Source organism: Coregonus clupeaformis, chromosome 12 (genome assembly GCF_020615455.1).
Source record: "Coregonus clupeaformis isolate EN_2021a chromosome 12, ASM2061545v1, whole genome shotgun sequence".
Taxonomy (NCBI): domain Eukaryota; kingdom Metazoa; phylum Chordata; class Actinopteri; order Salmoniformes; family Salmonidae; genus Coregonus; species Coregonus clupeaformis.
The window spans coordinates 39,276,047-39,302,787 of NC_059203.1; the positions used below are offsets into that span (position 1 = coordinate 39,276,047).

The window sequence follows — 26,741 nt, forward strand, 5'->3', positions numbered from 1 at the left end:
GCGTGGACAACCTTGTTTCACTCCTCTTGACTTTTTGCAACTTTCTGAGAAATAGCCATTATTTACTATTTTATACCTAGGGTTACTATACATGATTTTAACCCATTTTATAAGAGATTCTCCAAAATTGAAATGGTCCAGGCATTTATATATAAACTCCAGTCATACTTTATCGAAAGCCTTTTCAAAGTCAGCTATGAATAGCAGGCCTTGTTTCCCAGATTTTTCATAGTGTTCTATTGTTTCCAGTACTTGCCTTATATTATCTCCAATGTATCAGATTAGAATGCGCTATACATTTTGCTAGAATTTTTGCATCACAACACTGAAGTGTAAGGGGCCTCCAATTTTTTTAATGGACAGGATCTTTATATTCCCCACTTGTATCCTGTTTCAGTAATAATGAAATCAGACCTTCTTCTTGAGTGTCTGATAATCTACCATTTACATAGGAGTGGTTAAAACATGCTAATAACATGCTAATAACGGTCCCCTGGAGTTTTCCCGGACTTAAAGTCTTTAATTGCATCCAGAAGTTCCTCCTCTGTAATTTCACCTTCACATTATTCTTTCTGTATGGCTGTTAATTTTACATTATCAATAGAAAAAAAAATCCATACAATTAGCTTCAGTTAGAGGAGATGGAGGCGACTGAAATGAAAACATATGCTTAAAGTACTTTGCTTCCTCCTTCAAAATATAATTTGGTAAATCATGGGTGACTGTCATTTGTAACCAGTTTCAGTCAATTCTTTTTGGTAGCATTTCTATGTTGAAAATTTGGTGCATTTTTCCCCATATTCCATCCAGTTTGCTTTATTTTTTATAATATGTTACACTTACATTCCTCCATTTTTTATTTTTTTTTCTCTAATTTATTCTGAGCCTCTATGTTACAGTTTGTATTGCTATCTATCTGTTCTGTTAGACCTTCTATTTCCTTATATGGACTCTTTTGACCTAAATTGCTTTTGTTTTCGAGATGAGTACTGAATTGCATGGCCTCTAAAGGCACATTTAAAAGTGTCCCATGCAATAAGGGGATTTGCTGTACCTATGTTATGATGGAAAAATGCAGTTATAAATTCCTCTGTCCTAGTTAAAAACAAGTTATCGTCCAATAGGCTTTGATTACATTTCCAATATCCTTGCCCACGTGGAAATTCAGTAAGAGTAATGTATATGCCAGTTATATGATGGTCCGTCCGCATTCTGTCCCCTATCAACACTTTTTAAACTTTTAGTGCCAAAGAGAATGACATAAGAAAGAAGTCAAGACGACTAGCTTGATTGAGTCTCCGCCATGTATATCTCACTAGGTCAGGATATTTAAGCCTCCATATATCCACTAGTTCTAATGTATCCATGACATTCATGATTTCCTTAAGAGCATGAGGGTGATAGTTTGTGGTGTGATTTCCTTTACGGTACATTGAGCTGTTTAAAACAGTGTTATAATCTCCTACCATATTAATAGAGTTTTGTATTGCTTGCAGGGTTGATCATTTATTATATTGTCACTATTCCGTCGTGGATGTGGTGGAGGAGTCAAGCGCAGGAAACAGAGGTTTAGTCCAACAAGACTTTTAATAGTCTCAATAACAAGAGAACAAACCCCGACCTCGAAAACACGAAGTGGCGAGGGAAAATTACGCACACGCGTAAAACACTAAACATGGAAAAATGACACGGAAAACAAACACGTATCATAGACACAGTGGCAACAGAATAACAACACACAAATACCCTAGATCACAACACGGAACTTATAAGACACGTAATCAACTCCCAAACAGACACAGGTGTGACAGACAGACAAAAATAAATCAAACACAGAAACATAGAGCGGTGGCAGCTAGTACTCCGGGGACGGCGAACGCCGAAGCCTGCCCGAACCAGGAGGAGGAGCAGCCTCGGCCGAAACCGTGACAGTACCCCCCCCTTGACGCGCGGCTCCAGCCGCGCGCCGACCCCGGCCTCGGGGACGGCCAGGAGGACGCGGACCCGGGCGCGTGGGATGCCCATGGTGAAACTCAGTCAGGAGGGAAGGATCGAGTATGTCCCCCCTGGGCACCCAGCACCGTTCCTCCGGACCGTACCCCTCCCACTCCACGAGATACTGGAGACCACTCCTCCGGCGCCTCGAGTCCAAGATGGTCCGGACCCTGTACGCCGGGACCCCCTCGATGTCCAAAGGGGGCGGAGGGGTCTCTCCTATCTCATCTTCTTGGAGTGGGCCAGCTACCACCGGCCTGAGAAGAGAGACATGGAACGAGGGGTTAATATTTTTATACTCAATTGGCAGTTGTAACCTGTAACACACCTCGTTCAATCTTCTCAGGACTTTGAAGGGCCCCACAAACCGCCGACCCAGCTTCCGGCAGGGCAGGCGGAGGGGCAGGTTTCGAGTCGAGAGCCAGACTCGATCTCCCGGTGCGTACACCGGTCCCTCACTGCGGTGGCGATCGGCGCTCACCTTTTGTTGACGGATGGCACGCTGCAGATGGACATGGGCAGCGTCCCACGTCTCTTCCGAGCGCCGAATCCACTCGTCCACCGCAGGGGGCCTCGATCTGGCTCTCGTGCCACGGTGCCAGGACCGGCTGATAACCTAAAACACACTGGAAAGGTGTTAAGTTGGTGGAGGAGTGGCGGAGAGAGTTCTGGGCCATCTCTGCCCAGGGGATGAACCTCGACCACTCCTCCGGCCGGTCCCGGCAATAGGACCTCAAAAACCTACCCACATCCTGGTTGACACGTTCCACCTGCCCATTACTCTCTGGGTGGTACCCCAAGGTAAGGCTTACCGAGACCCCCAACCGTTCCATGAACGCTCCCCAAACTCTGGAAGTGAACTGGGGACCTCGGTCAGACACAATATCCTCGGGGACCCCATAGTGCCGGAACACATGGGTAAAGAGGGCCTCAGCGGTTTGTAGGGCAGTAGGGAGACCCGGCATGGGAAGGAGACGACAGGCCTTGGAAAACCGATCCACAACGACCAATATGGTGGTATTCCCCTGGGAGGGGGTAGGTCAGTTACGAAATCCACCGATAGGTGGGACCATGGTCGTTGTGGAACGGGCAGGGGATGTAGCTTACCCCTGGGCAAATGTCTAGGCGCCTTACACTGGGCACACACCGAGCAGGAGGAGACATAAACCCTCACATCCCTAGCTAACGTTGGCCACCAGTATTTCATGCTAAGACAGTGCACAGTCCGGCCAATACCTGGATGTCCAGAGGAGGGTGATGTATGAGCCCAATAAATAAGACGATCACGGACCTCGAGCGGAACGTACGTCCACCCCACAGGACACTCGGGGGGAGTAGGGTCGGTACGCAGTGCCCGCTCGATTTCCGTATCGACCTCCCATACTACCGGAGCCACCAAACAAGATTCCGGCAATATGGAAGTAGGCTCGTTGGACCTCTCCTCCGTGTCATACCGCCGGGACAGGGCGTCTGCCTTACCATTCTGGGACCCTGGGATATATGTGATCTTAAAAACAAACCGGGTTAGGAACATATTCCACCTAGCCTGACGAGGGTTCAATCTCCTAGCTGCCCGGATGTACTCCAGGTTACGGTGATCAGTCAGAATGAGGAAAGGGTGTTGAGCCCCCTCAAGCCAATGCCTCCACACCTTTAGGGCTTGGACTACGGCTAACAGCTCCCTGTCCCCAACATCATAGTTGCGCTCCGCCGAGCTGAGCTTCTTCGAGTAGAAAGCACAGGGGCGGAGTTTAGGTGGCGCGCCGGACCGTTGTGACAGGACTGCCCAAATACCGGTCTCGGACGCGTCTACCTCAACCTGGAATGGTAAAGAGGGATCCGGATGCGCCAGCACCGGAGCCGAGGTGAACAGGTTCTTAAGTTTGACAAATGCCCTGTCCGCCTCAGCCGACCACCGCAAAGCGAACCGGACCCCCCCTTTAACAGGGACGTAATGGGAGCTGCAACCTGTCCAAAACCCCGAATAAACCTCCGGTAGTAATTAGCAAAACCCAAGAACTGCTGCACCTCTTTTACAGTGGTTGGAGTTTGCCAATTACGCACGGCCGATACCCGGTCTACCTCTATCTCCACACCAGACGCGGACAACCGATAACCCAAAAAGGAGACGGACTCCTGGAAGAACAGGCATTTCTCTGCCTTGACATACAAGTCATGCTCCAACAGTCTTCTCAACACTCGCGCACCTGGGCTACATGCTCGGCTCGAGTAGCAGAGTACACTAGGATGTCGTCGATGTAAACTACTACCCCCTGCCCATGCATGTCCCGGAAAATCTCGTCAACAAAGGATTGGAAGACTGACGGAGCATTCATTAACCCGTATGGCATGACGAGATACTCGTAATGACCCGAGGTGGTGCTAAATGCTGTCTTCCATTCATCCCCCTCCCTAATGCGCACCAGATTGTACGCGCTCCTGAGATCCAACTTTGTGAAGAATCGCGCTCCGCGTAATGACTCCGTCATCGTCGCAATCAGTGGAAGTGGGTAGCTGTATTTAACTGTGATCTGATTGAGACTACGATAATCAATACACGGGCGCAATCCCCGTCTTTCTTCTTCACAAAGAAGAAACTCGAGGAGACTGGGGAAGTAGAGGACCGTATGTATCCCTGTGCCAAGGACTCGGCTATGTATGTCTCCATAGCCGCTGTCTCCTCTTGAGACAGGGGATACACATGACTCCGTGGAAGATCCGCTCCTGTTTGGAGATTTATCGCACAGTCCCCCTGTCTATGAGGAGGTAGCCGTGTTGCCCTCGATTTGCTAAACACGAGTGCTAAATCCTCATACTCGGGGGGAATGCGCAGTGCGGGCACTTGGTTCGGACTCTCTACCGAGGTCGCCCCTACGGAAACACCTAGACATCTCCCTACACACTGAGCAGACCACTCCATAAGAGCCCTCTGTTGCCACGCTATGGTAGGATCATGGGTGCTTAACCAGGGAAGGCCCAACACCACGGGGTACGCAGGAGAGTCAATCAGATAAAACTGAATGATCTCCTCATGACCCCCCTGCGTCGTCATCGTCAGTGGTGCTGTGACCTCCTGATCAGGCCCGACCCCAACGGCCGGCTGTCTAAGGCGTGGACAGGAAATGGATCGTCTACCGGCCGAAGGGGAATCCCTAACCTACTACAAAATGCCCGATCAATAAAGTTCCCAGCTGCGCCTGAATCTACTAGCGCCTTATGCTGGGAATGAGGTGCCACCTGTGGAAACCTCACAGGGATACTCATGTGACCAACAGAGAGCTCTGGGTGAGTGGGGCGCCTACTCACCTGAAATGACTCCCCAGTGCGTGGCCTGTTGTCACCTCTCCCAGGAGACCCTCCCCAGCACCTGGCCGCAGTGTGTCCTCCACGACAGCAGGTGGTGCAGGGGATGGCCCCCTCGGGTTCCCTCTCCTCCTCTCTCTAGCGCCAGCACCCCCTAGCTCCATGGGAATCGGCTCGGGGGTGCTGGAGGGTGGACTGGGACGACCCCCACTCGGGGACGTCCGCGGGTAGCCAGCAGGGTATCCAGACGGATGGAAATGTCCACCAACTGGTCAAAGCGACAGGTTGGTGTCCCTGCAGGCCAGCTCCCTACGAACGTCCTCTCGTAGACTACACCGGTACTGGTCGATGAGGGCCCTCTCATTCCACCCCGCATCCGCCGCTAGTGTCCGGAACTCCAGTGCGAACTCCTGTGCGCTCCTCTTCCCCTGTCGGAGGTGGAATAGACGCTCTCCCGCCGCTTTCCCCTCAGGGGGATGATCGACGACAGCCCTGAAGCGGCGGGAGAACTCCGCGTAGGTGATGGTAGCGGCGTCTACTCCCCTCCATTCGGCGTTGGCCCACTCCAACGCCTTGCCGGAGAGACAGGAGATGAGGGCGGAGACGCTCTCGTATCCCGAGGGCGCCGGGTGTATGGTGGCAAGGTAAAGTTCTACCTGCAGGAGGAATCCCTGACACCCGGCTGCAGAACCGTCATATGCCCTCGGGAGTGAGAGCCGAATGCCACTGGGTTCCGGTACTGAGAGAGGAGGACTGGCCGTTGGTGATGCGATGTTGTAAGGGTCCTTGGCCACCTCAGAGTTCACCAATCGGCGCAGAGCGTTGGACACCTCGTCCATGGCGGTCCCGAGTTGCCGGATCATGGCGTCCTGGAAGTTGATCCGGTCCAGCAGGGTTTCGGGTGCCGCCGCTGTTCCTGCTGACTCCATGATGGTGTGTTGTTCTGTCACTATTCCGTCGTGGATGTGGTGGAGGAGTCAAGCGCAGGAAACAGAGGTTTAGTCCAACAAGACTTTTAATAGTCTCAATAACAAGAGAACAAACCCCGACCTCGAAAACACGAAGTGGCGAGGGAAAATTACGCACACGTGTAAAACACTAAACATGGAAAAATGACACGGAAAACAAACACGTATCATAGACACAGTGGCAACAGAATAACAACACACAAATACCCTAGATCACAACACGGAACTTATAAGACACGTAATCAACTCCCAAACAGACACAGGTGTGACAGACAGACAAAAGCAATCAAACACAGAAACATAGAGCGGTGGCAGCTAGTACTCCGGGGACGGCGAACGCCGAAGCCTGCCCGAACCAGGAGGAGGAGCAGCCTCGGCCGAAACCGTGACATATATACACCACCGTTCAAAAGTTTGGGGTCACTTAGAAATGTCCTTGTTTTCCATGAAAACATACATGAAATGAGTTTGAATAGGAAATATAGCTAAATTAATAGGAAATGTAGTCATTGACAAGGTTAGAAATAATGATTTTTAATTGAAATAATAATTGTGTCCTTCAAACTTTGCTTTCGTCACAGAATTCTCCATTTGCAGCAATTACAGCCTTGCAGACCATTGGTATTCTAGTTGTCAATTTGTTGAGGTAATCTGAAGGTAATCTGAAGAGATTTCACCCCATGCTTCCTGAAGCACCTCCCACAAGTTGGATTGGCTTGATGGGCACTTCTTACATACCATACGGTCAAGCTGCTCCCACAACAGCTCAATAGGGTTGAGATCCGGTGACTGTGCTGGCCACTCCATTATAGACAGAATACCAGCTGACTGCCTCTTACCTAAATACAGTGGGGAAAAAAAGTATTTAGTCAACCACCAATTGTGCAAGTTCTCCCACTTAAAAAGATGAGAGAGGCCTGTAATTTTCATCATAGGTACACGTCAACTATGACAGACAAATTGAGAAATGTTTTCTCCAGAAAATCACATTGTAGGATTTTTTATGAATTTATTTGCAAATTATGGTGGAAAATAAGTATTTGGTCAATAACAATAGTTTATCAATACTTTGTTATATAACCTTTGTTGGCAATGACACAGGTCAAACGTTTTCTGTAAGTCTTCACAAGGTTTTCACACACTGTTGCTGGTATTTTGGCCCATTCCTCCATGCAGATCTCCTCTAGAGCAGTGATGTTTTGGGGCTGTCGCTGGGCAACACGGACTTTCAACTCCCTCCAAGGATTTTCTATGGGGTTGAGATCTGGAGACTGGCTAGGCCACTCCAGGACCTTGAAATACTTCTTACGAAGCCACTCCTTCGTTGCCCGGGCAGTGTGTTTGGGATCACTGTCATGCTGAAAGACCCAGCCACGTTTCATCTTCAATGCCCTTGCTGATGGAAGGAGGTTTTCACTCAAAATCTCACAATACATGGCCCCATTCATTCTTTCCTTTACACGGATCAGTCGTCCTGGTCCCTTTGCAGAAAAACAGCCCCAAAGCATGATGTTTCCACCCCCATGCTTCACAGTAGGTATGGTGTTCTTTGGATGCAACTCAGCATTCTTTGTCCTCCAAACACGGCGAGTTGAGTTTTTACCAAAAAGTTCTATTTTGGTTTCATCTGACCATATGACATTCTCCCAATCCTCTTCTGGATCATCCAAATGCACTCTAGCAAACTTCAGACGGGCCTGGACATGTGCTGGCTTAAGCAGGGGGACACGTCTGGCACTGCAGGATTTCAGTCCCTGGCGGCATAGTGTGTTACTGATGGTAGGCTTTGTTACTTTGGTCCCAGCTCTCTGCAGGTCATTCACTAGGTCCCCCCGTGTGGTTCTGGGATTTTTGCTCACCGTTCTTGTGATCATTTTGACCCCACGGGGTGAGATCTTGCGTGGAGCCCCAGATCGAGGGAGATTATCAGTGGTCTTGTATGTCTTCCATTTCCTAATAATTGCTCCCACAGTTGATTTCTTCAAACCAAGCTGCTTACCTATTGCAGATTCAGTCTTCCCAACCTGGTGCAGGTATACAATTTTGTTTCTGGTGTCCTTTGACAACTCTTTGGTCTTGGCCATAGTGGAGTTTGGAGTGTGACTGTTTGAGGTTGTGGACAGGTGTCTTTTATACTGATAACAAGTTCAAACAGGTGCCATTAATACAGGTAACGAGTGGAGGACAGAGGAGCCTCTTAAAGAAGAAGTTACAGGTCTGTGAGAGCCAGAAATCTTGCTTGTTTGTAGGTGACCAAATACTTATTTTCCACCATAATTTGCAAATAAATTCATAAAAAATCCTACAATGTGATTTTCTGGAGAAAAAAAATCTCAATTTGTCTGTCATAGTTGACGTGTACCTATGATGAAAATTACAGGCCTCTCTCATCTTTTTAAGTGGGAGAACTTGCACAATTGGTGGCTGACTAAATACTTTTCTTCCCCACTGTAGTTCTTGCATAGTTTGAGCTGTGCTTTGGGTCATTGTCCTGTTGTAGGAGGAAATTGGCTCCAATCAAGTGCCGTCCACAGGGTATGGAATGGTGTTGCAAAATGGAGTGATAGCCTTCCTTCTTCAAGATCCCTTTTACCATGTACAAATCTCCCACATTGCCTCCACCATGCTTGACAGATGGCATCAAGCACTCCTCCAGCATCTTTTCATTTGGTCTGCGTCTCACAAATGTTCTTCTTTGTGATCCGAACACCTCAAACTTCAATTCGTCTGTCCATAACACTTTTTTTTAATCTTCCTCTGTCCAGTGTCTGTGTTCTTTTGCCCATTTTACTCTTTTCTTTTTATTGGCCAGTCTGAGATATGGCTTTTTCTTTGCAACTCTGCCTAGAAGGTCAGCATCCCAGAGTCGCCTCTTCACTGTTGACGTTGAGACTGGTGTTTTGCGGGTACTATTTAATGAAGCTGCCAGATGAGGACCTGTGAGGCATCTGTTTCTCAAACTAGACACTCTAATGTATTTGTCCTCTTGCTCAGTTTTGCACCGGGGTCTCCCACTTCTCTTTCTATTCTGGTTAGAGCCAGTTTGAGCTGTTTAGTGAAGGGAGTAGTACACAGCGTTGAACGGGATCTTCAGTTTCTTGGCAATTCCTCGCATGGAATAGCCTTCATTTCTCAGAACAAGAATAGACTGACAAGTTTCAGAAGAAAGTTCTTTGTTTCTGGCCATTTTGAGCCTGTAATCGAACCCACAATTGCTGATGCTCCAGATACTCAACTAGTCTCAAGAAGGTCAGTTTTATTGCTTCTTTAATCAGCACAACAGTTTTCAGCTGTGCTAACATAATTGCAAAATGGTTTTCTAAAGATCTGTTAGCCTTTTAAAATGATAAACTTGGATTAGCAAACACAACGTGCCATTGGAACACAGGACTGATGGTTGCTGATAATGGGCCTCTGTACCCCCATGTAGATATTCCATTAAAAATCAGCAGTTTCCAGCTACAATAGCCATTTACAACATTAACAATGTCTACACTGAATTTCTGATCAATGTGATGTTATTTTAATGGACAGAAAAATTGCTTTTCTTTCAAAAACAAGGAATTTTCTAAGTGACCCAACACTTTTGAACGGTAGTGTATATTTTCAAAGAAGCGTGGATCATCATTATTTGGTCCGTAAAGGTTAATGAGCCATATCTGTTTATGGTCCAATAACATATTTAAAATCATCCATCTACCTTGCGGATCTGTTTGGACAATTTGCACATTCGGATCAAAATTACTGTTAATTGATATCATCACCCCTTTTGAGTTTCTTTGCCCATGGGAAAAGTATATTTTCCACACAACTTCATCTAGAATTGTTGAATGAATTTCCTGTAAACAATAGATATTATATTCCTTCTCTTTGAGCCAGGTAAATATTGTTCTTCTTTTCTTAATATCTGCTAAGCCATTACAGTTATAACTGGCTATACTTATTTCACCATTTACCATAATGAGATACAAGTTTCAAATCTATTTATCATAACGTGTTTGTAAATGTATCATTAAAAGTACCATAGTGATTGAGTGTCCATATAGCTGTACCATGATATTTGCATTGCTACTAAGTAACCATCCAATTCTTTTCCACTATTCCCCCCGCTAAAGCCCCTCCCCATCCCAAGTTGGGTTGTCATCCCAGTGATCGGCAGACCACCCCCGTCCCCCCGGATCCCTAGGCCCCCCGAGAGGCCAGGACCAATCCTTTGAAAACAGCACACAGTGCCACCCACAAAACAGAAGCAGGTCAACCGCCAAAAGCATTTCCAATGCTCTCACCTCAAAGTGTCATTAGACTTAACAAACGAGGATCGAATGTCGTCAACCTTCTTTTCAAAGTGGTTGACGAAGTCATCCACAGAGAGAGGAGGAGGGGGGAGGATTCAGCAGAGAGGAAAATGTGGCAAAGAGCTTCCTAGGGTTAGAGGCAGATGCTTGGAATTTAGAGTGGTAGAAAGTGGCCTTAGCAGCAGAAACAGATGAAGAAAATGTAGAGAGGAGGGAGTGAAAAGATGCCAGGTCGGCAGGGAGTTTAGTTTTCTTACATTTCCGCTCCGCTGCCCGGAGCTCTGTTCTGTGAGCTCGCAATGAGACATCAAGCCACGGAGCTGGAGGGGAGGACCGAGCCGGCCGGGAGGATAGGGGACACAGAGAGTCAAAGGATGCAGAAAGGGAGGAGAGGAGGGTTGAGGAGGCAGAATCAGGAGATTGGAGGGAGAAGGATTGAGCAGAGGGAAGAGATGATAGGATGGAAGAGGAGAGAGTAGTGGGAGAGAGAGAGCGAAGGTTGCGGCGGCGCATTACCATCTGTGTAGGGGCAGAGTGAGTAGTGTGGGAGGAGAGCGATAGAGAAAAGGAAACAAAGTAGTGGTCGGAGACATGGAGGGGAGTTGCAGTGAGATTAGTAGAAGAGCAGCATCTAGTAAAGATGAGGTCAAGCGTATTGCCTGCCTTGTGAGTAGGGGGGGACGGTGAGAGGGTGAGGTCAAAAGAGGAGAGGAGTGGAAAGAAGGAGGCAGAGAGAAATGAGTCAAATGTGGACATAGGGAGGTTGAAATCCCCCAAAACTGTGAGGGGTGAGCCATCCTCAGGAAAGGAACTTATCAAGGCGTCAAGCTCATTGATGAACTCTCCAAGGGAACCTGGAGGGCGATAGATGACAAGGATATTAAGCTTAAATGGGCTAGTGACTGTGACAGCATGGAATTCAAATGAGGAGATAGACAGATGGGTTAGGGGAAAAATTGAGAATGTCCACTTGGGAGAGATGAGGATTCCTGTGCCACCACCCCCTCTGACCAGATGCTCTCGGGGTATGCGAGAACACATGGTCAGACGAGGAGAGAGCAGTAGGAGTAGCAGTGTTTTCAGTGGTAATCCATGTTTCCGTCAGCGCCAGGAAGTCGAGGGACTGGAGATTAGCATAGGCTGGGATGAAGTCAGCTTTGTTGGCAGCAGAACGGCAGTTCCAGAGGCTGCCTGAGACCTGGAACTCCAGGTGTGGGGTGCGTGCAGGGACCACCAGGTTAGAGAGGCAGCAGCCACGCGGTGTGGGGCGTTTGTGTAGCCTGTGCAGAGAGGAGAGAACAGGGATAGGCAGAGGCATAGTTGACAGGCTGTAGCAAATGGCTACAATAATGCAGAGGAGATCGGAATGAAATGAACTAAACATCTGGGAGAGTAGAGAGCAGGGCCTCCCTCACCAAAAACTTCTACCTCAGAAACTATAATTGTTTCACTGAACCACCCGAACAAAAACTCTACCAACTTCCACCTTTAGAAATCAGAATTGTTGTGAACCACAGCGGTTCAATGTTTAAAGGAATAGACTCAACCCACTTTATTCAGCTAGCTAACTATGACACCATAGCTAACTAGCATGCTAGCATCCAAAAACATACAGTTTAGCACCAACACTTGGTCACAACAAACCACCAATAGTGTGTTAACACACTAAGCAGATAATTCGTGTCCGTGTCTGTTGGCTAGCTAGCAATGGCCACTGTGTTGACCTTGTTTGAAGAACGGCTAGCTAGCTAGCTTCGTGCTACCCCCGGCACCGCCGAAAGACAATGCCAACCCACAGTAACTACCCACAACAGCCCACGATGCCTAGCTATGACGCCATAGCTAACTAGCAGCATCTATCTGATGCTGCCTGGTCATAAAGAGTATGACATTGTTGCAGCTTTGAATGCAAGGGAAGCCAGCGAGCATTTGGCCTCCCTTGATTAAAGAAAAGTATAGAATAGTAGCCAATCAGCTTTGAGCTAAACTGAGTGAGCTCAACTGTGAATGGTCCTGGTGCACCAAAAAAAAAAGTGTCAAGGGAAGCCAGTTTGGATTTGGCTTCATTCCTATCACATCGCATCAAGAGAAATACGTCATTGACAGAAAATACTTGAATTGTTGCATCTCGTTGTGTTGTTGTCCTCCGGTGGCTAGATAGCTAGCTAAAATGTACCCTTTCCTAAATTAGCCATGGATGGAGATAGGCATTTGGGCTTGTGGTTTTACTTAATTCTCCGTACTGGCCAATGATTATAATGGCAATTCTGATCCAACCATAAATTCATACATTGTGCCCCTGGCCTGAGATGATGGAAGTTCAATATGTAGCTAGATGTAGAAGGCTAATGCTAACTAGCTAATGTTTCGCATGAAAGGAAGTTAGACTAGCAAGCAAGCATTTTAGCCAGGTAGCCTACAGGACAACAAAAACTAAAAGAGTGTACTGTATGACAAGAGTCATAGACCGTTTTGTCAACATGAAAGAAAGGAGGATGACATTGGTGTTTCTCTACAAGTATGGTGAGTCAACATGTTTTTTCTACTTGCACGAACGCATGCACGCACACACACACACAGAAATCAGAACCATGGACAGCCACATCATATTTAGCTTACGTTGATTGGACTAAATAGTTTTTGGTCTCATTTAGTTGTCACTGTATTAGACTAAGTATAGGTTATTTGATGATGTTGAAATTTTGAAGTTGAAATGGTGCTGGAATCATGTAGGCAGCGCCTGTTTTCTTTGCAACTTGTTGTAACTCTCCGTGGTTCTAAATCAATAGTTGTTTAGTAGTCTGAAAATGTCGGAAACATTAACTTGCTTGACCATGCTGTAGGTCATGTAACTGTTTGTTACATGCAATATGCTTTGTGGACTTCACCAGACAGAGGTTCTCTGTGATGAAACACAGCTGTGGTTGAATTTATTCTGCCACTGTTTCTTATTTTGTCTGGGACAGGCCTGCCTAGATACTGTATCATGGTGTCAAGGCATATGAACTAACAGGTTATAGCACAAACAACGCAATTATAACAACACAGGTTGTAATATGGCTTTTTTTCTGGCTTGGCTTCCCCAGTGATTTTACCCACGCACCGCTATTGGAAATATATAGACTTTATCTACTCTTCCCTGTCTTCCATTTTCTCTTTCACTTTCTCTCCCTTTTACTCATCTATCTCTTTCTCATCCCCACAGTGCTCATGTTAACTTTCCCTCTCTCTTTCTCATCCCCACAGTGCTCATGTTAACTTTCCCTCTGTCTTTCTCATCCCCACAGTGCTCATGTTAACTTTCCCTCTCTCTTTTTCATCCCCACAGTGCTCATGTTAACTTTCCCTCTCTCTTGGGTCTTCTCATGTCTCTTCATTGCTCTCCTCCAGTAAAAGAGCTCATCTGTCCCTCCTCTCCTGTTCCATTTTCTGTCACCTCTACAGTGGAGGAACTGTGGGGCGGAGGGGGTCACCAGGGTCAGAGTCAACACGCCCCACTCCCACAACCCATCCACAGCTCTTTAACCCCTAAAACCTCTCACTCCACACACACACCCCACACACGTCCCTCCCCCCTTCTGCCTCGTCCCTGTGTTGTTTTGCCCCCACTCCCTTCCCTTCATCCGCTTGTCTTTCCAAATAGCCTTGATCATCATCAGCCTCTGCTACATCACCTGCCCAGTGTGTGTGCGTGCGTGTGTGTGTTTACATGCTTGCCTGCGTGCTTGTGTGTGTGCGTGCATGCATGCCTACAGTGTGTGTGTGTTGCTGTGTGTGTGTGTGTGTGTGTGTGTGTGTGTGTGTGTGTGTGTGTGTGTGTGAGGGAAAGAGAGAGAACTGAGCCCAGTTGAATTGTACAGGATTATTACAACAGCGACTCAGTGAGGAAAGCCTCCCTGCATGCCCTATGAGGCCAGCCATCTTAATCACCAACCTTTATCCTGCTACAATCCAGCCTCCACACATCCACTCTTTTATTAAGAGCCAGCCGATGGATTAGTGTAGCTGAAACAAAAGATGGAGAAAGAGATGAGAGATGAAGTTGAGGGAGGAGGGTAGGAAGAGAGGATATGGGGAGAGAGGGAGAGGGTTGAACATGTGAAAGAAAATAAAGGAGGAGGGCAACTTGGCTTGTCTGTGGATATTTCTCTGTAAAGTAACCATTCATAACCTTCACTCTGCCCATCAGTGAGACATATAGTGAAGGTATAGTATAATATCTATTGTCTGCTCTGTATAAAATATTTATTCACTTGAGGTCTCTGATCTCTTTACACTGAGTGTGAGGGCAGATGGACTCCACTGTTAGTGATAGTGAGTGACATAATCTCTCTCAGGGAAGAGTGAGCAGGAACTCTCTTTGTTTTTCTCTCTCTCTCTCCCCCTCTCTCCATCTCTCCTGAGGGGCTATTTTACCAAGAAGGAGAGTGATGGAGTGCTGCTTCAGATGACCTGGCCTCCACAATCCCCCGACTTCAACCAAATTGAGATGGTTTGGGATGAGTCGGACCGCAGAGTGAAGGAAAAGCAGCCAACAAGTTCTCAGCATATGTGGGAACTCCTTCAAGACTGTTGGAAAAGCATTCCAGGTGAAGCTGGTTGAGAGAATGCCAAGAGTGTGCAAAGCTGTCATCAAGGCAAAGGGTGGCTACTTTGAAGAATCTCAAATATAAAATATATTTTGGTTACTACATGATTCCATATGTGTTATTTCATAGTTTTGTTGTCTTCACTATTATTCTACAATGTAGAAAATAGTAAATATAAAGAAAAACCCTTGAATGAGTAGGTGTTCTAAAACTTTGGACCGGTAGTGTATGTCTGGACGTAGTCAATTAACCCTGGAGTAGGCATGGCAATTTTTTTCCACCTTCTCTAATACTGTTGTCAGGTTTTACTTCCAGTCATAAGCTTACACTTTTTAATGTTGAATACAGCTAGAAAAGATAACCAACAGTGGAACCCACAATAACCTCTATTGTCTTCTTGAGAACCGCACAGCTTTTTAGAGGTTTCAATATTTTTAATATTTAAGATTCTGAATAATGTATGCCCAGCAACACACCCCCAATAAATACACACACTCACACAAACCCTTGTCAAATAAGAACAACACTCGCTACATCACCATCTTCCATCAGTCTATGTTGTGTGTGTGTGTGTGTGTGTGTGTGTGTGTGTGTGTGTGTGTGTGTGTGTGTGTGTGTGTGTGCGTGTGTGTGTAAAGTTATGTGTTATTCCAATGTTTAATGAAGAGGAATGGGATTGTTTGGAGGCGGGGTTATGAGGGGGTGTAGCTCACCCTCCCCTGCATTTGACCCCCCTAGCTGTCAGAGAAATGTCCCTCCCCTCTGTTTCTCCCAGCTGTCTTTCCCTCCAGAGCCAGCAACCTCAGCACAATGCAGGGTCAGGGGTCAAGACAAAGAACAGGTTGTGTTTACAATGGACACACGGTGGCCATTTAACAACAAAACTCCCTTTCCCATGTTTCATGTCTCTCTAGGCCTAGAGGTGTGTGTGTGTGTGTGTGTGTGTGTGTGTGTGTGTGTGTGTGTGTGTGTGTGTGTGTGTGTGTGTGTGTGTGTGTGTGTGTGTGTGTGTGCGTGTGCGCGCGTGCCCGTGCGTGTGTGTGTGTGTGTGTGTGTGTGTGTGTCAGGGGGTGGTAGCATAATAACAGTGGTCACTGAAGTACTCTCATTAAAAACATACTCCCCTCCTGTCATCTTCTCTGCTCACTCTCACCTCTCTCATTGTGTCTCACAACCTCTCACATATCACTTCCACCCACTACCCACATACACCCTAATTGCAGCAGTTGGTCCTTGACTGTCTTTTGACATAGCAAGACTGATTTTAAAAAATGTCATTAAAGCAAACCCACTTTCAGAATTTCAAACAGAAAAACTTAGTTTAAATGGTTTTAATGATTAACATTTTTGTTCAAAAATACAATCCAAAGGTTTTCATCTGGAGGAACATTTTTGAATGTTTTGAATATTTGGCAATGGAGAAAGTGTCTGAACAGAAGATTATACAAAATATATAGATTTGATTCAGGAATGTCAATTAATAAGATGGAATCATTCCAGATGTTATTAATTATGAATGATGTCTCTAATAACAAGTTACAACTTGATCAGATTTTGGAAGTGATATTTGTTCTTGTCATTACTTCAGCAGACATTTCTCACTTCCTCATGGGCAGTTTTCTCTCTGGTCATCAGCTACATTATGCTAGCAATATATAGGATAATATTTTTCAGTGTGAAACAGGGAAGAACAGACAACAAAGGAGAAATGGACACAGAATATAGAAAACAGATACACTGTCAGTCAGTCAACAATGTAACAGGGACAGCACAAATAGAGAAGGCCAAGACCAAACACATGCAAAAAGGATAAACACAAAATGACTAACAGCAGTTCATATAAATATTAAATTAGAGAATAAATAAATGTATTATTATTCATTCATGTGAATGATTTGTTTCATGTTCCAAGTGCTGGTCAGAAGTGCTCAAGCTGAGGTCTTTCTTCAAGTCAGCCTTTCCACCTATAGGACCCACTCCTCTTGTGAACCCCTTGGAAATGGTCAAGTATTGGGATGCCTTTTAGCTTAATTGGCGTTCAGAAACAACCACAGCAAACAAGAGGTTTAAAGTCAATCGAGCTGATTTTGACAGTGTTGAGCATTAACATCTGCCCCATCTGTCCTCTCTGCCCCTTAATCCCCATAGACAGTGCCCATCTGTGGGGGTGCCATGTGAGGAGGGCAGTATGAATCATAGGGCATCTCCAGGGGCACCTGGTAGCGGGCGCTCTGGTACAGGACCTGTCCCTGGGGGCCTGTCAGGCCGATGGAGGGGGGGTAGTGGTGCGGTGGGAGATAGTGGGGCGAGGACTCCTGCTTGGGCACTAGGTTACTGCCAATGCTGAGCGGGGGCGTAGGGGGACCGTCGTAGGGAGGGGTGCCTACCCCACTGTTACAGTCGTTAGGGGAGTGGCTCTCGTAAGCCCCTCCCTTCATCCCTCTCAGGTGGAGCAGATGGGCGGAGTCCAGTGTGCCGTAAGGCGGGCTGGGCAGGCCGGGGGAGGAGTAGCTGATTGGTCCAACGGCCATCCCCACCCCTCCCAGGACTGTGGGCCCTCCTCTCCCCCCATGCCTGTCCTCAGGCCTCTCCTCGACAGGCCCCCCAGGCCCCAGCTGCAGACAGCCAGCCAGCAGGTTGCTGGTGGGCTGGGAGAGGCCTTTACACAGGGTCTCCATAAAGGCCCTGCCCTCCGTGGACTGGTCCCCCTCCAGGGCTTCAGACAGGGCACAGATGTAGTTGCGGGCCAGCCGCAGGGTCTCGATCTTAGACAATTTCTGGGTCTTAGAGTGGCAGGGCATGATGCTGCGCAGGTTCTCCAGAGCGTCGTTCAGCCCGTGCATCCTCGAGCGCTCCCGGGCGTTAGCCTTCACACGCCGCGCCTTGAAGCGCTCCTGCCGGGCCTTGGTCATCCTCTTCCTCTTGGGCCCTCTGCGTTTGGGAGCGTTCCCATCTCCCTGGCCCTCCTCTTCCTCTTCCTCCTCATCCTCCTCCATGTCCTCACTGACCAGCTCCCTGCCCAGGTGGCCCATTCCGCCCGGTCTGTAGCGGTGCGCTGTGATTGGCTCGTCTCCGTCTGGGGAGCTCACGTCATCATCCATCCACTCCAGAGAACTGACTAGCTCTGCCCCCTCGCTGGGCCTCCTGTACGACTTGGCCATCATGGTCTCCTGGAAACGAAAACACACTAACATTAGTAACAGCTCTGACCTTAACATATAAAAAAATTTATGAAGATTTTGAGGCCAAATGAGGCTCATCACAACTTTACCCTTTGACATTTTTTGTCTATCCTGTCCAAAGCTGAGTGAATTGAGAGCAGGTTTTCTCTGACTGTGTAGACTGACTGATGCTGGGACATTGACCCTAGCTGGTCTTGAGGACCAGACCAGTCTATTTATAGCAGTCTTATTCCGCAGCCTAATGAGTTCTACTGACCTTGTGTGGCCTACTGTAGTAGCCTCAAGGTGAGAGCTACAGTAAGGGTAAAAAGTATTTGATCCCCTGCTGATTTTGTACGTTTGCCCACTGACAAAGAAATGATCTGTCTACAATTTGAATGGTAGGTTTATTTGAACAGTGAGAGACAGAATAACAACAACAAAATCCTGAAAAATGCATGTCAAAAATGTTATAAATTGATTTGCATTTTAATTAGGGAAATAAGTATTTGACCCCCTCTCAATCAGAAAGATTTCTGGCTCCCAGGTGTCTTTTACATAGGTAACGAGCTGAGATTAGGAGCACACTCTTAAAGGGAGTGCTACTAATCTCAGCTTGTTACCTGTATAAAAGACACCTGTCCACAGAAGCAATCAATCAATCAGATTCCAAACTCCATGGCCAAGACCAAAGAGCTCTCCAAGGATGTCAGGGACAAGATTGTAGACCTACACAAGGCTGGAATGGGCTACAATACCATCACCAAGCAGCTTGGTGAGAAGGTGACAACAGTTGGTGCGATTATTCGCAAATGGAAGAAACACAAAATAACTGTCAATCTCCCTCGGCCTGGGGCTCCATGCAAGATCTCACCTCGTGGAGTTGCAATGATCATGAGAACGGTAAGGAATCAGCCCAGAACTACACGGGAGGATCTTGTCAATGATCTCAAGGCAGCTGGGACCATAGTCACCAAGAAAACAATTGGTAACACACTACGCTGTGAGGGACTGAAATCCTGCAGCGCCCGCAAGGTCCCCCTGCTAAAGAAAGCACATATACAGGCCCATCTGAAGTTTGCCAATGAACATCTGAATGATTCAGAGGAGAACTGGGTGAAAGTGTTGTGGTCAGATGAGACCAAAATCGAGCTCTTTGGCAACAACTCAACTCGCCGTGTTTGGAGGAGGAGGAATGCTGCCTATGACCCCAAGAACACCATCCCCACCGTAAAACATGGAGGTGGAAACATTATGCTTTGGGGGTGTTTTTCTGCTAAGGGGACAGGACAACTTCACCGCATCAAAGGGACGATGGACGGGGCCATGTACCGTCAAATCTTGGGTGAGAACCTCCTTCAGAGGATCGAGCTGAAGGATCGAGTTGCCAAACGTCAGGCTCGAAACCTTAATGACTTGGAGAAGATCTGCAAAGAGGAGTGGGACAAAATCCCTCCTGAGATGTGTGCAAACCTGGTCACCAACTACAAGAAACGTCTGACCTCTGTGATTGCCAACAAGGGTTTTGCCACCAAGTACTAAGTCATGTTTTGCAGAGGGGTCAAATACTTATTTCCCTCATTAAAATGCAAATCATTTTTTTTTCTGGATTTCTTTGTTGTTATTCTGTCTCTCACTGTTCAAATAAACCTACCATTAAAATGATAGACTGATCATGTCTTTGTCAGTGGGCAAACGTACAAAATCAGCAGGGGATCAAATACTTTTTTTCCTCACTGTAGGTCATGACTGATTTCCGTTAACCCAGAACTAAAATCTTGGGTAATTTGGTTTTATGTTTACTAGTCTGTCCACGAGATTGGGTCAGGACTATAGCCTCAGCCTGCTTACTCTAAAATCTACTGAAGACCATGATCAATTGTCTAAACTACAGTCTTAATTACCAGTTTGTAATAGTACTTCGGGGGTTCTTTTAATATTTTTTGGATTTTCCTGAAACATGCTGCTGTCCTATGTAATTATTCAGATATACTACATATTCTATCCATATACTGTCCATATTGTCTATACATCCCATCCCTTCACATATACACTACCGTTCAAAAGTTTGGAGTAACTTAGAAATGTCCTTGTTTTCCATGAAAACATACATGAAATTAGTTTGAATAGGAAATATAGCAAAATGAATAGGAAATGTAGTCATTGACAAGGTTTGAAATAATGATTTTTAATAGAAATAATAAGTGTGTCCTTCAAACTTTGCTTTCGTCAAAGAATCCTACATTTGCAGCAATTACAGCATTGCAGACCTTTGGCATTCTAGTTGTCAATTTGTTGAGGTAATCTGAAGAGATTTCACCCCATGCTTCCTGAAGCAACTCCCACAAGTTGGATTGGCTTGATGGGCACTTATAACGTACCATACGGTCAAGCTGCTCCCACAACAGGTCAATAGTGTTGAGATCCGGTGACTGTGCTGGCCACTCCATTATAGACAGAATACCAGCTGACTGCTTCTTCCCTAAATAGTTCTTGCATAGTTTAGAGCTGTGCTTTGGGTCATTGTCCTGTTGTAGGAGGAAATTGGCTCCAATCAAGCACCGTCCACAGGGTATGGAATGGCATTGCAAAATGGAGTGATAGCCTTCCTTCTTCAAGATCACTTTTACCATGTACAAATCTCCCACTTTACCACCACCAAAGCACCCCCAGACCATCACATTGCCTCCACCATGCTTGACAGATGGCATCAAGCACTCCTCCAACATATTTTCATTTGGTCTGCGTCTCACAAATGTTCTTCTTTGTAATCCGAACACCTCAAACTTCAATTCGTCTGTCCATAACACTTTTTTCCAATCTTCCTCTGTCCAGTGTCTGTGTTCTTTTGCCCATCTCAATCTTTTCTTTTTATTGGCCAGTCTGAGATATGGCTTTTTCTTTGCAACTCTGCCTAGAAGGTCAACATCCCGGAGTCGCCTCTTCACTGTTGACGTTGAGACTGGTGTTTTGCGGGTACTATTTAATGAAGCTGCCAGTTGAGGACCTGTGAGGCGTCTGTTTCTCAAACTAGACACTCTAATGTATTTGTCCTCTTGCTCAGTTGTGCACCGGGGCCTCCCACTCCTCTTTCTATTCTGGTTAGAGCCAGTTTGCGCTGTTCTGTGAAGGGAATAGTACACAGCGTTGTATGAGATCTTCAGTTTCTTGGCAATTTCTCGCATGGAATAGTCTTCATTTCTCAGAACAAGAATAGACGAGTTTCAGAAGAAAGTTCTTTGTTTCTGGACATTTTGATCCTGTAATCGAACCCACAATTGCTGATGCTCCAGATACTCAACTAGTCTCAAGAAGGCCAGTTTAATTGCTTATTTAATCAGCACATGAGTTTCCAGCTGTGCTAACATAATTGCAAAAGGGTTTTCTAATGATCAATTAGCCTTTTAAAATGATAAACTTGGATTAGCAAACACAACGTGCCATTGGAACATAGGACTGATGGTTGCTGATAATGGGCCTCTGTACGCCTATGTAGATATTCCATTAAAAATCAGCCATTTCCAGCTACAATAGCCATTTACAACATTAACAATGTCTACACTGTATTTCTGATCAATTTGATGTTATTTTAATGGACAAAAAAATTGCTTTTCTTTCGAAAACAAGGACATTTCTAAGTGACCCCAAACTTTTGAACAGTAGTGTATACAGTGGGGAAAAAAGTATTTAGTCAGCCACCAATTGTGCAAGTTCTCCCACTTAAAAAGATGAGAGAGGCCTGTAATTTTCATCATAGGTACACATCAACTATGACAGACAAATTGAGAAAAGAAATTCCAGATAATCACATTGTAGGATTTTTAATGAATTTATTTGCAAATTATGGTGGAAAATAAGTATTTGGTCACCTACAAACAAGCAAGATTTCTGGCTCTCACAGACCTGTAACTTCTTCTTTAAGAGGCTCCTCTGTCCTCCACTCATTACCTGTATTAATGGCACCTGTTTGAACTTGTTATCAGTATAAAAGACACCTGTCCACAACCTCAAACAGTCACACTCCAAACTCCACTATGGCCAAGACCAAAGAGCTGTCAAAGGACACCAGAAACAAAATTGTAGACCTGCACCAGGCTGGGAAGACTGAATCTGCAATAGGTAAGCAGCTTGGTTTGAAGAAATCAACTGTGGGAGCAATTATTAGGAAATGGAAGACATACAAGACCACTGATAATCTCCCTCGATCTGGGGCTCCACGCAAGATCTCACCCCGTGGGGTCAAAATGATCACAAGAACGGTGAGCAGAAATCCCAGAACCACACGGGGGACCTAGTGAATGACCTGCAGAGAGCTGGGACCAAAGTAACAAAGCCTACCATCAGTAACACACTACGCCGCCAGGGACTCAAATCCTGCAGTGCAAGACGTGTCCCCATGCTTAAGCCAGTACATGTCCAGGCCCGTCTGAAGTTTGCTAGAGTGCATTTGGATGATCCAGAAGAGGATTGGGAGAATGTCATATGGTCAGATGAAACCAAAATAGAACTTTTTGGTAAAAACTCAACTTGTCGTGTTTGGAGGACAAAGAATCCTGAGTTGCATTCAAAGAACACCATACCTACTGTGAAGCATGGGGGTGGAAACATCATGCTTTGGGGCTGTTTTTCTGCAAAGGGACCAGGACGACTGATCCGTGTAAAGGAAAGAATGAATGGGGCCATGTATCGTGAGATTTTGAGTGAAAACCTCCTTCCATCAGCAAGGGCATTGAAGATGAAACGTGGCTGGGTCTTACAGCATGACAATGATCCCAAACACACCGCCCGGGCAACGAAGGAGTGGCTTCGTAAGAAGCATTTCAAGGTCCTGGAGTGGCCTAGCCAGTCTCCAGATTTAACCCCATAGAAAATCTTTGGAGGGAGTTGAAAGTCCGTGTTGCCCAGCGACAGCCCCAAAACATCACTGCTCTAGAGGAGATCTGCATGGAGGAATGGGCCAAAATACCAGCAACAGTGTGTGAAAACCTTGTGAAGACTTACAGAAAACGTTTGACCTGTGTCATTGCCAACAAAGGGTATATAACAAAGTATTGAGAAACTTTTGTTATTGACCAAATACTTATTTTCCACCATAATTTGCAAATAAATTCATAAAAAATCCTACAATGTGATTTTCAGGATTTTTTTTCTCATTTTGTCTGTCATAGTTGACGTGTACCTATGATGAAAATTACAGGCCTCTCTCAGCTTTTTAAGTGGGAGAACTTGCACAATTGGTGGCTGACTAAATACTTTTTTTCCCCACTGTATATACTCCCGACTCCGACATTGCTCATTCTAATATTTATATATTTCTTAATTCCATTCTTTGACTTTTTTTTTTACTTTTACGATTTGTGTGTATTGTTGTGTATTGTTAGATATTACTGCACTGCTGGAGCTAGGAACACAGTCATTTCGCTACACCCCCAATAACATCTGCTAAATATGTGTATGCGACCAATAAATTGTGATTTGATTTGATTAGCCTACAAGGATTGGTCTTTTATTTCTATATTATTTCTCTATTTTATTTAGTTCTGCATTGTTGGGCCCGTAAGTAAGCGTTTCACTGTTAGTCCACACCTGTTGTTTACGAAGCATGTGACGAATAAAGAATTAATCACATGCTTTTTCAGCACCATGGTCGCGTGGACAGCTCCTATAGTGCTACTCTCGCTTGCTCAGGGCCTGCGGCTCTCGTGCTTCAGGTGTCAGTCACCGCTAATGAAGGGATTATACTGCACATGAGGATCAACGTGTTACTGAATGGCTATGAGCCTGTAGGATACACAGTTGCAGTCTGACTATGGGCGCTTAAACCATTAAAAACAAATGTACCCCGAATCAAACCCTGCCCCCCCTCCCCCTCAAAAAAAGGTTTTAGAGGGTATTAATCCGAGGGGAGACTTGATCTCGGGGGACTTCTAAACTCTGTAATTCCAGGCTTTTAGGTCGCGGCGGGCGCCGGGATGGACTCGCAATCTGGGCCATTGCGGGATTTGCTCCCTCCGTGGATGAAGCGGCAACATGGGATTAACTCAAGGTTAGACTACATTCCCGGATCAGTGACAGGGAACGCAGAATAATGCATGTACAGTATAACTCTGCGACAAATTGGACTCGGCTGATTGTGTTTTGTGTTTATGGTAATGATAAGCTATTCATTAGGATTCAGGATAGGATTTAATTGGGGTTTTCACTGTAGGTTTGCCAATAGTTTGAACCTTCTGGAAAATGAATTTGGTTTTTGAGCCTATTAGATGCTCCCTATAGGCCTATTTGAAACTAGTGATTGGTTTTAAGTAATTTGTCCACAATTTTGTGTGTGTCATAGATTTTTATTCCAGACCATAATTTAGCTTGCTGAATGATAACCTATAGCATAATTTCATACAATCATTAGCCTTTTTTCCAGCTGTGTCAGCAATGATTTGGACTGTCTTTATAGCAACAAGCTTATGACCAAAGTGATTCTGAAGCAGGTTGAGCTGGTGGGGTAACTGTTTTTGGATAAATAATCACTGATTTAAGTATAGGTCTACACCTGATAAAATGTTCCCGTTAAAATTATGCCAGGCACATTTAAGAACAGTAGGCCTAGTGCCTAATAATAATGTCACAGTTTTTAGAATGCTAAATTAGATAATCGATTATAACAATGTATTAATATGTTTGTAGCCTATAATGCCTTAACACAGTTGCAGCTGTATGCCTAATTCCTGTTATTTAGCATAACCTAACCCAACATTTCGAAAAATCATAACCTATTACCCTACCAATTTATAAATGGTCAAACATTTCACATTCAACTTCACATAAACATTATCAAAATATTAGAATATTCAATAGACCTATGCTATTCAAAATAGACTATTATCCTATGAGAGAAAAACATTTACATTAATTCAAATGAGAAAGATAAGGTTGGCCTACCTGATATTTGAAATAACGCTCCCAAGGACCTCCTGTGAGTTCTTGTTGGCTGTTGAGCAGGCGTAGCCTATGGGTTACTACTATCTCACCTTTCTACAGGGAGTACAACTTTTTATACATCAACTAGCCTAAAACACTCAATCTTTATTAACGTTCTCCCCTGCGTCTCCTTCACAGTTGTTGTCAGTGTTCCATCCCAGAGTGTAGCATCTCTGCGGGTCACCCGGCGGGGGCCCGTGATTTTAGCCTCGGACCATAGACAGGCTCCTCCTCCCACTCTCTCATCCTCTCACATCCAATTAATCTGCGCTCGAGAGAGCGCGCGTGGCCGGCCCGTGGTCAATGTCGTTAACAAAAACAAGTTTACAAGCCTTGTGTGTGTGTGACACAAACACATTTTGATTAGATTGATAGCCTGCAGGCCTAAACTCTTATGGCTCGTGACATTATCTACATTATAATATTTTCATAGTTGCAATAGTTTTCAGTTTTGTATTGTTTGTATCATCAGTCTGTTTCGACAAATGAGCAGCGCAACTTTTGCATAGAGAGATCGAGCGGCACGCTCGGTATTATGAGTTTAACCGATTGTGAGAGTTTGGGATTGCGCGTGGGCAGGTGTTCGAGCCATTCCCACGTCCATTCATACATCCGCGTATGCTGAGCAGATGTTGGCGTCCGGCGTGCGCTCATTGCAGCCAATTACGCTCGTTAAATAGGGCTCCAGAGACACCCCTCACGAGACGGGACAGGAGCTGTGCCTTAGTGAAGACCTGAAGTGAAGGACGGCGTCAACTAACCGAATGGAGACAGGCTATCTAGCTAAAAGTGGGCTATTACTTGTGCACAGTGCTTAACTTGGACTGAAATAGGTGCCTACTCGTTTTGGGTGCCGGTACTGTTTATATTTAGGTGCAGGAGCTCCATAATACTTTTGAGCTAATATTCTATAAGAGGAACCTATGTGTTGTGATAATTGCATTGTTTGCTCTATAACCTGTTAGTTCATATGCCTTGACACCATGATACTGTATCTAGGCAGGCCTGTCCCAGACAAAATAAGAAACAGTGGCAGAATAAATTCAACCACACCTTTGTTTCATCACAAAACTGGAGAACAACATCTGTCCTGAAGTCCACAGAGCACATTGCATGTAACAAACAGTTACATGACCTACAGCATGGTCAAACAAGTTAATTTCCCAACATTTTCGGATTACTAAACTATTGATTTAGAACAAAGGAGAGTTACCACAAATCGCAAAGAAAACAGGCGCTGCCTCCACTAATCCAGCACCATTTCAAATTCAAAATAATCTAATCGCTTATGCTTAGTCTAATACAGTGACAACTAAAATATACCAAAAACGATTTAGTCCAATCAAAATAAGCTAAATATGATGTGGCTGTCCATGGCACTGATTTCTGTGTGTGTGTGTGAGTGCTTGCTTGCAAGTAGAAAAAACCATGTTGACTCACCCTACTTGTGGAGAA

At 45.5% G+C, this 26,741-nt stretch overlaps 1 protein-coding gene across 1 annotated transcript; it reads right to left on the bottom strand.

Annotated features, from left to right (window-relative positions):
* Positions 1-16,474: 16,474 nt before the first annotated feature.
* Positions 16,475-25,448, bottom strand: LOC121578531 (neurogenic differentiation factor 4-like). Its single transcript, XM_041892898.2, has 2 exons — positions 25,248-25,448; positions 16,475-18,320 (listed from the first exon to the last, which is right to left on the bottom strand). The coding sequence occupies exon 2, from the start codon at positions 18,312-18,314 to the stop codon at positions 17,286-17,288; it is 1,029 nt and encodes a 342-aa protein (XP_041748832.2). The 5' UTR covers positions 18,315-18,320; positions 25,248-25,448; the 3' UTR covers positions 16,475-17,285.
* Between the last annotated feature and the right edge of the window lie 1,293 nt (positions 25,449-26,741).

What these genes read in the sequence shown, in the direction of transcription:
- LOC121578531 (XM_041892898.2), bottom strand. Translation starts at nt 18,314, where the DNA reads ATGATGGCCAAGTCGTACAGGAGGCCCAGCGAGGGGGCAGAGCTAGTC.